Consider the following 13,874-nt stretch of genomic DNA (forward strand, 5'->3'; position numbering starts at 1 on the left):
AAGCTTAAGTATCTTACCCAAGGGTACATCGTCTAGCTAGTGATAAAACTAAGTCTTTCATAGGCCTCCTGAGGATAAATCAGTTAGGGACCACATGTGAAAAAAATACTTACTGCTAGTGTAGAGAATTTTTGCTAGGGTCATTTCCAGGATAGCCCCACGGCTCCCTTCACCAATCATGTGCAACTTCGAGATTTAAAAACAGAAGGGAGGAAGAAAAGTAAATTTGCATATAATGCCTATATAGAACATGCATGTATTTATATGAAATGAAGTAATCTTTGCTTTATAACTCTTAAGCATTTTGGATATAGCAACCAGAATACATATGCACTGTATCACTGATATTTTGGTTAATGAGGTTTGGGGGCAACATCCTGACATATCTAGAATTCATAAATACCATTATAAAATTGAATACATACAGACATTTATTCACTCTTCAAAAAACACTTGACACAAAACTGAATTTAAGATTACCAAGCATGCATGAAATGTATTCATCTGTATAGTCTATCTATTAAAACAAGTTACTTATTTTCATAGAGGTACTAAGGAGATACACATGATAATGTTAATATAATAAAAATGTTGATAAATTATAAAAACAGTTACCAACCTCATCTACAACAACCAGACCCAGACTGCCAATCCTTCCAGTTTCAATCAAGGAGTTTACCAGACTATGTCCTTTTTCGATAGTGGCAATATACAGAGATTTTTTTTCCCTTCTTTTAATTGGAGGAAATTTTCCTTTGCTTCCAGCATATTCTTCAACAAAGAAGCCCAGTTCTATACCAAAACTTGACAAACCTGAAATCTAGAATATTAGTTAAAATAAACGTACAAAAAAATCAGATAATTAAGAACTCAATTACCAAGTGCTCATGTTGATTTTTTAAAAAATCTAAAATACTATATAATACCAATGAATGAGATGTCACAGATAAGACATCTATATCTAAGAAATGTCATAATTAGTATGTGTGGCTCTTTGCAAAAGGAATGTAACTTTTAAACTACATAATTGATGTGGAAATAAATTTCAACTGTCTCCTTGGATGTAAAAAAAAAAAACAAAACCAGAATAATTCACTTACTTTGATAATAATTGGTTACTTTCTGCTTGAAAAGGCAGGCTGAATATCAATATATTAAATATCAGTATTAAAATGGAATTTAATCTGCCAGTTTAGAAAAAAGAATAAAATTCTTGTTGTAATTAGTATTAGCAGTGATTTTTGGTAGGTCCTACACTTGCTTTTGCACATCCTAATATCCTCTACCTCTTCTCAGTCATTGAAAAGTTGTTACATTTATGCTACTTTTTATGTTTTAACGTGAAAATGTCAGCAAATGCTGTTGAAAAACAGCCACACCTTTTCTTGGACAATTGCCGCGTACGGTAGGATCATTAGAACGTCTCTTCGCCGGCAAAGCAGCTCTTGCAGCATTAAAATTTCCGCCACGAGGGTTTTTCCACCACTCGTTGGCAAGGAATAGATTAAGTTTTTTCTTTCTTGCACAGACTTCAATGTTAAGCAAGTATGTTGCCATTCTGTGGAGTTAAAAAAAAAAAAGGCATTTTTCCCTCCTGCAATTCAGTCTCAAGAAAGTTTCCTAAGAAGGAAAACTCAGATCCCACTCTGTAGATCCATCTGCTCATAACGGTAAGTCTAATTATACATACATCAACATTAGTTGTAAGCATCCCCAGTGCACCGTGGACACAGCCAGTTAGAGTCTAATCTAATTCAAGTCTGGGTAGCACAGTGGGTCACTAAGTCATCTATTTGCCAGATGCGCACTTAGGTCTAAGATTCCAACAGTGGCCTGGGACATGATCTGAGACATGAGAGGAGCTAAAGGACAGTACGAGGATCTGTGTGAATGTTTAGGCTTTCCTCTTTAGTTCTGCAAGGAGATCATGTAAGCTTCCTCTCCTCTTCTACACAAACATCCTAGAGAAAAGGGGAGGAGGAAAAGAACATCTATGAGGTTTTATACACACTAAGAAAGACTATTCATTCACCTGGCTCTCGTGGGGAGCTGACCCCTGGTCTGAATGCCATTTTGAAGTGTTAAGAATATTTAAAATATAAAAGGCTAGGATTGGGTGCCTGGCTGGCTCAGTCGATAGAGCATGTGACTGCTGATTTCAGGGTTGTAAGATCTCTACACATTGGGTATAGAGATGACTTAAAAATAAAATCTTTATTTATTTATTTATTTATTTATTTATTTATTGAAGGTTTTGTTTATTTATTTGAGAGAGAGAGAGAGCGCACAAGCAGGGAGGGGGAGGGAGAGGCAGACTCCCCGCTGAGCTGGGAGCCCAATATGGGGCTTGATCACAGGATCTTAAGATTATGACCTCAGCCCAAGGTAGATGCTTAACCACCTGAGCCACCCAAAATGGCTTTTATTTTTATACCCCCAAAATACAAATCTTTAAAATACAAAAGACTAAGATTATTAACTGGCCCATCTAGGAGTTCCACAATTTAGCAAGGTGGAATTTGTAAAAAGGAAACCAGACCCAAAACATAGTGTGAAATCTAGTGTAACTACTCTGTAGGCTAATCTGACAATGTGGATCATCGAAAGTCTTCAAAACGCACATTAGTATTTCATCACTAGAAAAATGGGCAAAAGATAGGATGACATTTCACAGCAGAGAGAAATACACGAAAAGATGCTCCACTGTTACTGGGTTGGCAAAATAAAGACACAAAGTACAAGTAACTACTACCACCAAAAAACACAAAAGCTTCACACATGGAAAATCCAGAGCTGACTTGATTGGGGACAAAGAGACATTCTTAGGGTAGTCGATGAGAGCATACAGTACTATAATCTTTTTTTTTTTTTAACTATCATCTTTTTAGAATGCAAACAGTATTGAAAATAAAACTGCACACCGTCTTTGAGCTAGCAGTATTACTTCTAGGTCTCTACACCTACAGAAATAAAAGCAAGGACATAGATTATGTGCAAGAATGTTCATCACAGCAGCGTTTGTATGTAACAAAGAGCCGTGGGGTAAAAGTTGAATGAATTATTGCACAATTGTATCATTCTTTGCAGCCTGAAAACAGGTGGTTGACTGCTCAATGTACAGTTAAGTAAAAGATCATAAATGTGAATTGGATTGTATAAACCCAATTATGCACAGATATTAGAAACAAATATATAATAGAAAAGTTGGATTTGAATGTATTATGTTTTCCAAAAAAATTAAATTAAAAAAATGACTAATAGGATGTATTACAATGGTATTAAAAACAGTTATGTCTGCGGGACGCCTGGGTGGCTCAGTTGATTAAGTGGCTTGCTTCCACTCAGATCATGATCCCAGGGTCCTGGGATCTAGTCCCACATCCAGCTGCTTGCTCAGCGGGGAGCCTGCTTCTCCCTCTGCCTCTGCCTGCCTGCTCGCTCGAGTGAGCTATCTCTCTAACAAATAATAAAAAAAAAAACTAAAAAAAAAGCCAACAACAAAAAAGTTACGTCTGAATGACAGCCAAGTGACATTAATTTCTTATATTTTGGTGATTCCCAAATATTTGCAAATGACTTTTTTTTCATTTTAAATATTTCAAAAATACTTAAATACTTAAGCTTAATATTTAATATTTATATATTAAAAATATTTCAGACTGGTATCATCCATTAGCTATGGAACTTCAGAGGTCTGTAAGAAAATACAACTTGAGGGGCCCCTTGGTGGCTCAGTGGGTTAAAGCCTCTGCCTTCGGCTCAGGTCATGATCCCAGGGTCCTGGGATCGAGACCCCGCATGGGGCTCTGTGCTCAGCGGGGAGCCTGTTTCTCCCTCTCTCTGCCTGTCTCTCTGCCTGCTTGTGATCTCTGTCAAATAAATAAAATCTTAAAAAAAAAAAAAAAGAGAAGAAAATACAACTTGACCATTTCTGCATTTTATCCAACTCTAATTTTTAAAGACTACAATGACCAAAATAGCAAATATTTGGTAATATCACTTATCTTCACACATTAAAAAAAGATACTGATTCTGAACATTTATATAAAACACATTAACCATGCAACTCTATAATAAAAAGGCAAAAGTAACAGTATAAGACTGAGGTTCTCAAGCTCAGTGGTTCTCAAACTTCTGGCACATCAGAATGCCCTGGAGGCCTCGTTAAAACCAACTGGCAGGTCACAACCCGTGATTCAGGAGGCCTAGAGTGGAGCCTGAAAACGCCTATTTCAAGTTTCAGGGGATGCTGATGCTGGGGTCCAGGAACTATACTTTGAGAACGACTGCTTTAGCTCAATCAAAGGTGGCACACACACTTGTGCTTTAAATTGGTCATGTCATCAAACCAGATTTATAAGTAAAAAGAGATTTAAAGACCTGTTATTTACTGAAGTTCTTACTTAGAAGCTGCCAATATAGTTACAGTCATTACCACAGTTTAATTTGGCATGTCCTTGATGCAGAACATAACTTACAAAACAATCATTATTGGTATTATTATTCCTTTTTAAGAGATCAGGAACTGAGACTCAGAATGCAAAAGCTGTGTTTCAGTGGCAGGGCCTGAGTTCCTAACTAGCTGACGACCTCCAGCAGTTGAGAACCGACCAGAGTGTACCAGGCACAGCGCTAGTTCTCTAAGAAAAAGCTGAGCTGGACAGAGCCCTGACCTCAGGGTACTCAGTCTGGGAGGAGATGCAGCTTAAACAAAGAACAAGGTACTAGGAGAAAAGCAGATGGAAGAAAGTTAACACCTACTTCATCGGCAATACACACCTTTAGCTCCTTAACTGCAAAGCTCACAATTCAGAATTTATTAGACTCTTGTAGTCTTACATTACTTTGTTTCCTTTAGTTCTACTTCTCCACCTGCTTGTGTTGTCCCCGAGATGAGAACCATGTTTTCACACGGTTCCTAAGGCACTACCACAGGAGTTTCGGAAATACTGATGAAGTATCTAACCGGTCAACAGGCTCATCTTTGAGGGTGCCAGCAACCGTCCCTTCTTTGTCTAAAATGACACATAGCGAAGATATATGCAAGGACCCAGGATTTTTGAGAAACAGTACAATATATGTTGTTACTAATACTATCTCTTACACTTAACTCTTAACTTCCGCTATCTTTAAAAATGTTTAGTTTTAATCAATGGTATCACTAACATTGACATTTTCACTCAAGCCATGAATAGTCAAAGGAATTTCCAAGTTTTTGTACAGAAGACAGAGTCAGCCAAAGACACAGCAGCTAAGAAAACTGAGAAGCAGCTAGACAGAGAAAAAACCAGGAGCAGAATGTCAGAAAGTCAAGAAACAGGTGTTTCAAGGGTCTGGTCAATTGTGTCATGTAAGCTACTGAGAAGTCAGGCAAGTGAGAACTGAAAGTATCAATGGATTTAAGACACCCTTGTCCTTGCATCTTATTATTATTATTTTTAAAGATTTTATTTATTTAGTTGACAGAGATCACAAGTAGGCAGAGAGGCAGGCAGAGAGAGAGAGAGAAAGGAGGAAGCAGGCTTCCTGCTGAGCAGAGAGCCCGATGCGAGGCTCGATCCCAGGACCCTGGGACCATGACCTGAGCCGAAGGCAGAGGCTTTAATCCACTGAGCCACCCAGGTGCCCCTTGTCCTTGCATCTTAAGTGAGAGCACAGAACCCAAAGTGGGCTGGGAATTATTTGAGGTGAGGAAAGGGAGACAGCAACGATAATAGATTTGAGAAATGTGACCATGAAAGGAAGCAAAGAGGTTCAGTAGCAGGCTGTTAGGAAGGTTGAGAGGACCGATATTTTTATTTCTTAAGATGAGATATAGAACCGCAGAAGCATCTGATTTCTATTGACTTGCACTAGTATTATGGTAATAATGGTAAATTTTTTTCATTTCAGCAAAAAGCATTTACCATATAATTTTTCAATTCCCTTGAACTGAACATAAAGGTCTCTCACTTTGCTGGGTAATGAATAAAAAGGACCAAGGTCATCTGATGATGACTCAATTGTTTTCTTAGCAACACTAATTTCTTCAGATAGGAGAGTCTCTTTGAGCTGTTTAGTTCTAGAAAACACTGGTGTTTGGGCCCTGGCATTTCCAGTCATGGCACTTTTTAGACGTTCTTTAAGACTTTTTCTCCTATTTTCTTCTGAACCACTTCTGACTTTTGAAGAGGAATCACCAGTTTGCTGGTGCTGTTCTATGCTATTCGGGGGTAATTCCTCATTCAGAGTCTTGGGAGAAGATGCGTTCCAATCCCTTTCTTCAGTACACTGGCTGCCCAAATCATCTGCAGAGTTCCGCGCATTTTCAAAGTATAACACCTGTGAAGAAGGTACGTCATCCAAAATGCCAAGTTCAGCAGAGACATCTTCACGCCTGCTCCGGTTCCTCACGGGCTCATCCGTTTCCGATGCCGCGAAGCTGCCTACAGCAGTGGCGCCGCTTTCCCAAGGAAGACCTTCGGTGCTAAGCCCTGCGGCACGTTTTCCACGTTCAGAAACTTGCATATATTGTTGTTCCACGTCGTCAACTTGAGCTAAAAAAGAATTTTCAGCAAAGCTGTCATAGTCCCCGAACATGTCCTCTTCACTGTCACCATTCTGGAAAGAAAACGAGAAGATCTACGGTCAGTTCTGGCTTCGTTCAGGACAGACGTTCCAGCCCGGAGCTACCCAGGCACATAATTACCTAAACCCCAGTCGGCTACGGAACGGATGTCCCCGTCTCCGTTGCAAAGATGAAGATGCGCCCGGCCAGAGCGTGGACGTGGTCTGCGCCAGCGGCGGTCCCGGGGTGCGCGGTGCCCGGGCGCGCTGCCGGCTGCCAGGACGCAGCGAGACCCGAAGACCCCCGCAGGAACGCCCGCCGCCGCACCGCGCTCCGCAGACCCGCACACACGGAAACCGGCGGGCGACGGGACCGCGCCGAGACTGTTCCCGGGAGTCGGGACCGCAAGGGCCCGCACCGCGCCTGCCACGGTCTCCTCGGCGGGAGAGACGGGAATGTGGAGGAAAACGGACAGCGAGTGGCGAAGGAAACGGGACCCGCAGTCGGAAACGGCGTTCTCGGGTCCCCGCCGACCACGCGGCCTACGAGGCCCCCAGCCCGGCGTGCGGCAGGGGCCGTCGGGCGGGAAGTCGCCGGGACCGGGTCTGCGTCCGTCCCGCCCCAAGCTCCACCCTGGAGACCCACACGAGAAAGACACGGCGAGGCCCCGCGAGCAGAACTACCGGCGACCCCGGAGGCGAGGCCGACGAGGGCCGCGGACCCCGGGCGCGACCCCGGGGTCTCTACGCCCGCCCGAGCCGGCCTGCGGGCTCCTCCCGGGGGCGCGCGCCGGGGTCTGCGTCCCCCCGACGCGGGCAACCAGCCGGGCGCTCGCGGAGTCCGTGCGCGGCGCGGGCGGTACCTCGAGCGGCTGCACCTCCGCGGTCCTCCTCCGCCGGCTCCCGGCCCCCGGCTCCTCCTCCCGCTCCTGCTGGGGCTCGGCCGCGCTGCCGGCGGCCAGGCCGCTCCCTGGGCTCGGCCGGTCCCTTTTGCGGACAGACACCCGCCGGCGGAGGCGGGACCCGGCCTCATCCATGGCAGGGGCCGAGGACCATGGCCAAATGCCGCCCCGCGTGACCCGGCCGCCAGACCCCTGTGGAAGGGGGAGCGCAGGGCAGCGCGCGGGCAGCAGGTGCGGGACGCCGCGCTCGCCCCTCCATCCACCTCAGACCACAGACCAATCGCGCGGGCTCTCAGGCCGGAAGCGGAAGCACGAGCGTAGGGGCCCGCCTTTTCCTTGTCCAATCAGAGGTGTCCCAGGCTCGCGGCCAGGAGCGTCAGAGCGGAAAGGTGCTGCGCAGGCGCGTCGAACGCCGGAGCGGCTTCGTTCGTCCGCGGAACCTTTGAACCGAGTCCTCGGGCCAACAGGGGAAGAGCCGCGGCGGGACTCGTCAGGACGGCTTGGAGAGAGGAGCGGAAGAGGAGGGGCGAGGACCCATGGCGGCCCTGGGCGCTGCTCGCGGTGGTCCGGGGAGGAAGCCGTGGACGCACTTCGTGAAGGCTGCTCTGTGCCTCACTGGCCGTGGGACTCGCTCGGGTACGGCTTCCGTGTCCCAGACCCTTCGGTGGCCGTCGCCGCAGCGCTCCCTGGGTGCGGGCGTCGTCCTGTTGGCCGGAGGACGCCGGCTCTTCGCGCAGGAGCAGCTTCCCCGAGAGGGACGGGATCCGTCGTGGCTCCTGACGCGCGTTTTCCTTTATTTCTATGAGACGTTACTTGAGGCAGGGAGGGAGCGGGGGCGGGGGCGGGGCAGCGGAGACGGGGACGCGGGCTCCCCGCGGAGCAGGGCCCCAGCGGGGTCGGTCCCGGCAGCCGGAGACCGTGACCGGAGCCGCGGGCCGAGCTTGCCCCGCCGAGCCGCCCGGGCGCCCCGGTTTGCTTTTCCGGGTGAGGAAACGGGGTTTACGCCGACCGTGGAGAGCGGAGTCGCCTTCCGGCACCTCCTGGTCTAGAACGAGCAGCTGCGGGATTTGGAGAGAAGCCCCCGCCCCCGCCCCCTCTGGCCTGGTTTCAGTCTCCGTCGCGTGGGCTCGCGCTGCCCTGGGTCTCTCGTCTTCGGAACCTTCCGCGTCGTTTCACCGGCCCCGCCCCCGGTCGCCGCCGTGACCGGTGTCGTCCAGCGAAGGGGACAGGGATGTCCCCCAGTCCTTCTCCCTCCTTTTCAAACGCGCGGGAAGAACGACCGCGTGACTCTCGAGCAGCCGCAGGGACTGACTTGCCTCGAGCTCCAGGCGCAGCTGGCAAGGACGGGACTTGTCCGGAGGCCCGGGAAGTGCACTGCGGTCGCCGAGTCCCGCATGCGGGCCCGAGTGTGACGGGGCCCTGGCGTCTCTCCTCCGGCGCTGATCTTCGCCGCCAGTGACCGCTCCTCGGGGGCCCCCGCTGGCTGCAGTCACGCACGATCCGCGTGGGGTTCCCCAGGCTCTGTCCTCGCAGCAGGTCCCCCTGCGGGAGCGGCGGGCGAAGCGGACCGTCCACGCTGGGAGGGCGCCGGGAGCCCCGCTGCAGCCCGGCCGGCGGCCGCCCAGCCGTCCTGTGCTTCCGGGGGTTCCTCCCGCTTTCCCCTCCAGTGCCGGCCCTAAACTCTGCCCCTAAGCGTGGAGCGAGGGAGAGTCAGTCTCAGGAAGGGGCAGGCGGGAGGTGCGGGGCGGGGCGCGACGGGCGCTTTCCCGCAGGCCTCCCGCTGCGGCTCGCCCGGAGGCGTCTGTCCGCGCCCCGGGAAGAGCATAAAGCGGGTCTTTGCGCCGTCTCGGGTCCGCGGCCGCGAGGACGGAATCCGGCCGCAGTTGCGAGCGGAGCAGAGACGTGGTTTGCTGCCGTTTGTTTGATTGCAGTGCCCTGGAGAGGTTGTTCGCGGGATCAGCCGGTGGCCGGCCACGACGACCTGGTGAGGCTTCTCCTTCCTTTTCAAGGCGTTTGCGAGTAGGGCCACATTCTTACATTTTAGCTGTCGGAATGCAGTTCAGCTGAAGGACAAGTGATGAACGTGCGCATCAGTTTGAGTTTGGAACGGTAATTTGTTGAATTGTCACTTAAGTGAGCTCGGAAGTAAGAATTCCTAGGGTCCTACCAGAAGCATCGCTTGTGGGACACCACACTTTCTTCTTAGATCCCAAATTGGAGGATACACGCTTCGGAAATTAAAGATAGTTTTGGCGGGTGCACAGAGGGATTACAAAGGCTGCCCGTACCTTGGCTCTCTTCCCCGTGTCCTCATTTCCGGGGGTGGGCACGCGGTGTTTTCGTAACGAAGGGTCAAAATTAAAGTTTGTACTGGGACATTAAATCGTTTCCTTTAGCCCGTAGGTGTATCTTTAGGGGTTTTCAGGCACTGGCATTGGGCTTAGCCAGTGTAAATTTTCTTGCTACCTGCAAAGATGACGTGACACTCATGAAAGCATACAGAGCGCTTAGCGCAGTGTAGAGAAGGAACGTGGCCACTGCGTGGGAGCTGCATGCAGATTGGACTAAGGTGTGAGGAGCTGGAAAACACGCGGCCCTTCCAGTCCTTGCGCGTCCTTCTCGTCATCTAATGCCCGCCCTCGTTCAGGGGAGTAAAGGAAATTACTAGAGCTCTTTTCTAGGTTCGAATGAAATGTGGGCTCCGGCAAAAAGCTCACAGTCTCAGTCATTTGAAAATTTGCTTACAACTCCAGGGGGTTATGGACTTGGAAGCCATTCTAGATTAGGAGTCTAGATCTGGCATAGATAACGCAGCCTGGGACCACAAGTTATCCTCCCATAAACCTTTGTTTTCCCCAAGGATTGTGTTTTATCCCAGAATCCTCCTCCAGGATTTAATTCCTCCTTAGCCAAGCCAGAGTACTTGGACAAAATGTGTACAAACACACTGAAATCTTTAAAATGGTGACTCCTTTTCAGATACACTGATTTTTCTTATATAAGCCAAGCTGTTGTATTTTTTCTTTTTCATAGTAAGAAGGGTACAGCTAATCCTTTGGATAGATTTAAATGTGGTAGCCTTAAGATTTAATCTTCTTAAATTTAACTCATTAAACTGTATTATCAGATTTTTTTCCTTTCCTTTGTCTTAGCCCGTTCCAATGGAAAATCCTTATAAGGAGCCTCTTAAAAAATGCATCTTGTGTGGAAAACGTGTAGACTATAAGAACATACAGGTGAGATACGGTTTTACTTCACTATATTTGATTTTAGGATTTGCTCCTTTGTTAGTCATAATTAAGGAGGATCAAGTTCGTTTTATTACAGGCTTTGTGTAGAGGCACCTGTTTTAGTAGCTTCATAATTTCAAATCTGATTTTCTATGTATAAGGCATCTCTGTTTTATTCTAATGAGAGCCCTTTGGGTCTCCCTCATGCACTGTTACTTCAGGTCAGTGTTCTCTTGTCTTCCCTGGAGGTCACCAGTAGCTCACTGTGCAGTGATTCTTAGTTGGTAGAGTTGAATGGTTTCGAAAAATCTCCTCTGGTGAATTTGGACTCCATACTAATAACACTGCCGGTACAACTGCTTCAGATGTAATTTTATCTGTTGTCCAGGGCTCAGCAAATTAAAAGTGGCAAATGTAGGGGAGAGGATGATGCCGGAGTTAAGTATACTGACAGCAGCAAAAGTGGTAGCTACCTTAGATGAAAACCGAGAAGTTTAAAGATGCATCTTATCAGAAGGATTATGCATAGTGCCAGGAACAGTGCCTGTTACCTGAAAAGTACTAAAGAATTTAAATGAATAAAACATAAAATTATGGCAAGTGGCGTGATGTACCTGTACCTCTTGAAGACCTTACTGTCGTCTGATACAATGTGATAGTCTCTAACGACAGATGAAATGCTTAGTGCCTTATTACAAGCAATAGTGTTATAGGAAAGGATCTGTGGAAAAGTTCAAGAAAAGTTTTAGCTCTGAAAAAATGTGTACATTAATCTGTTTCGACACATTTGATAAAAGAAGTTAACTTTAGTAATCGTTTTTTCATTTAAAAAAATTTAATTAAAAAAATTTTTTTAAATGACCTATTAATAGAATGAGCATAGTTCAGTATTTTTAAGAAGTTTGTCTGAAATTTATTAAACCTTTACATAACTTGACAGTGATATATAATTTTTTAAATTTACATAAAGTTGAACAGATGTGTTGATAGAAATTTTTTTTCTTCTCCAAATACAACTCATACAGCTTTTGTCCCAGTTTATTTCTCCATTTACTGGATGCATTTATGGAAGGCACATAACAGGTACTTTGTTTTCTATTATAGCAGCTTATTAAAAAAATGATACAAATCTACTTCTGTCATTTAAGAAAAATGTCAAATTTTCAAATTGTGTTCTAAATCGCTAGATACTACAGGTACTTTGAAAAAGCCTCTTCGTAGGCCAAAAGGATTATTATTTTACATGTCTTCTTATGCTCAGAGTTAACTATAGGCAGACAACATGTAAAGAATGAGGGCTTAAGAAAATTGCATTGATGTTTTGGAGTATACTGTAGTCATTCCTAGACTACTTATTTAACCCAGGGCCTACTGCCTATAGGCCAAGTCATCTCCCTCCTGTTTTTGTCAGTAGCTAATTTACTAGTGCCTATGGCTGCTTTGTGAACTACATCACAGTAATTACACAGTGGCTGTATGGCCCGAAAAGCCTATGAGATTTACTGCCTGGCTATTTACAGGTTTTCCAGCCTTTCCTTGACTGAAGATAGTTGCTATGCATTTTGAGTGTTGACATTTTTATGAATATGAAAGCATTTTTTTATAGGTCTTTGTGGGAAGAAACAGAAAGAAATCACAAAAGCAATTAAGAGAGCTCAAATAATGGGTAAGAGCACCTGAAAAACTGAATCAGGCTAATCCAAAGTTTGCTTGTTATCGTTTGTGAAGCATTTTCATTTTCTTTTACAGGGTTTATGCCAGTTACATACAAGGATCCTGCATATCTCAAAGACCCTAAAGTTTGTAACATCAAGTATCGGGAGTAAATTATATGAGTCTTACCATCAGTAAACATATTTTATAATAAATGGTCATAAGATTCTAATACTCAAATTATAAGATTTAATAACCTTTGGGTAGAAAATCGGCTAAATCTTTTGAAACTGAAGTATTAAGTTTTTAATTCTTCACTGAAATCTTTCAAGGAAAAAGTAAGGCTTCCTCTCCACTGTTCTTTAATGAAAACAAATTATTTCAAATGTTAATACACATTACATTTTATATACATACATACAAAGTTTAAAAACTGGTACTGTAAGATGGTCCCCAGTAGGCTCATACAACTCATTGGGATTTCAAATACGGAAAGGATGACTTCTATGGGAATTTTACTTTAGGCCCAGATTCTGTCTTGTAAATGGGATTTTAGGGATATAGGTGCATGAAGGTAGAATGCTAGTGTTAATGTACAAATTCCATGTGGCAGGGTATGGATTTAAAATTGCTGATTTTTTCTTTTTTAAAGTATTTTATTTACTTATTTGACAGAGAGACAAGGAGAGAGGGAACACAGGCAGGGGAAACTGGAGTGGGAGAAGCAGGCTTCCCGCCAAGCAGGGAGCCTGATGCGGGGTTTGATCCCAGGACTCTGGGATCATGACCTGAGCCGAAGACTCAGGCTTAATGACTAAGCCACCCAGGAACCCCTGCTCAGATTTTCTAACTCGCAAAGAGAAGTATGCCTGGCTAGGACATTGGTTCTTCCCTTTGTAGAGATGTTACATGGGGATGGATAGTAGACCAGTCACAGGACCTCAGATTTACTCCTGGGCTCGTCTGTCTTAGAACTTGGTAGCGTACTTTAAAATGATCCATAGGCAGATGGTCTGGAACTGTCTTACTCCAGTGATAGGCTAATCACCAAAAGATGAGAATTGGGGAAAAATGACCTATCGGGACCCTTTTTCTTCTTTTAATACCTTGAAACTTGGGTCATCAAACTTAATTATGGAAGTTCAGCTGGTACTGACCTCAGCAAGATTCTCTGAAATTTAGCATTTCTTCAAAGATGATGGATCATTGTGCACAAGTATAAGCCAAATACATTACCTCTCTATAGTGTTTTAGCAAATTGAACTTTGTATGAAGGCATTTCTTTTAAGCAGCCTTTGAAAAATCTATTGTCCTCTGGAGATATCTATTCACATATGTCTAGCCTGTTTTATCTGTTGGCTCATAAACTGGTACATGGAGGGCAGGGAGAGACTGAAGGGGCAGAGAACTCCAAGATCTGTAAGTTTCCCTTAGCAAACAAGGGAACTTAGAAGTTTGTCTTGGGTGGCCATAAGCCAAGTAGATCTCCGCACCTGCCTGCTAGTCTTAGTTTATATTAAGGCCTTAACTGTGTTCAGTCACA

At 45.4% G+C, this 13,874-nt stretch overlaps 2 protein-coding genes across 16 annotated transcripts in view; one reads left to right on the forward strand and one right to left on the reverse strand.

Moving 5' to 3' along the window:
• HELQ (helicase, POLQ like) overlaps positions 1 to 7,804 on the reverse strand; it is a 52,549-nt gene extending 44,745 nt beyond the window's left edge. For 8 of the 15 annotated variants that reach the window (XR_007125390.1, XR_007125391.1, XM_047719736.1 and 5 more), the window contains exons 1-5: positions 7,410 to 7,804; positions 5,907 to 6,600; positions 1,380 to 1,558; positions 620 to 820; positions 114 to 186 (exon numbers count right to left, since the gene is read on the reverse strand). Coding sequence is in view for 11 of the 15 variants with exons in the window: in XM_047719736.1 (XP_047575692.1) it covers positions 114 to 186; positions 620 to 820; positions 1,380 to 1,558; positions 5,907 to 6,600; positions 7,410 to 7,583 (1,321 nt within the window). In the remaining 4 variants the exon portion in view is untranslated. The other 7 variants (XM_047719738.1, XR_007125392.1, XM_047719740.1 and 4 more) reach the window with 7 other exon arrangements.
• Positions 7,805 to 7,849: 45 nt separating this feature from the next.
• MRPS18C (mitochondrial ribosomal protein S18C) lies at positions 7,850 to 12,546 on the forward strand. The gene is made up of 6 exons (XM_047719753.1): positions 7,850 to 8,084; positions 9,380 to 9,432; positions 10,601 to 10,684; positions 11,704 to 11,761; positions 12,285 to 12,344; positions 12,428 to 12,546. Exons 1-6 carry the CDS (start codon positions 7,985 to 7,987, stop codon positions 12,502 to 12,504), a joined length of 432 nt encoding a protein of 143 aa, XP_047575709.1. The 5' UTR covers positions 7,850 to 7,984; the 3' UTR covers positions 12,505 to 12,546.
• Positions 12,547 to 13,874: the final 1,328 nt, after the last annotated feature.

Source organism: Lutra lutra, chromosome 2 (genome assembly GCF_902655055.1).
Source record: "Lutra lutra chromosome 2, mLutLut1.2, whole genome shotgun sequence".
Taxonomy (NCBI): domain Eukaryota; kingdom Metazoa; phylum Chordata; class Mammalia; order Carnivora; family Mustelidae; genus Lutra; species Lutra lutra.

Coding starts and splice junctions, on each gene's coding strand:
- MRPS18C (XM_047719753.1), top strand. CDS start 7,985: ATGGCGGCCCTGGGCGCTGCTCGCGGTGGTCCGGGGAGGAAGCCGTGG. Junction 8,085..9,379: donor TGGCCGTGGGACTCGCTCGG/GTACGGCTTCCG, acceptor GTTTGATTGCAG/TGCCCTGGAGAGGTTGTTCG. Junction 10,685..11,703: donor TAGACTATAAGAACATACAG/GTGAGATACGGT, acceptor CAACTCATACAG/CTTTTGTCCCAGTTTATTTC.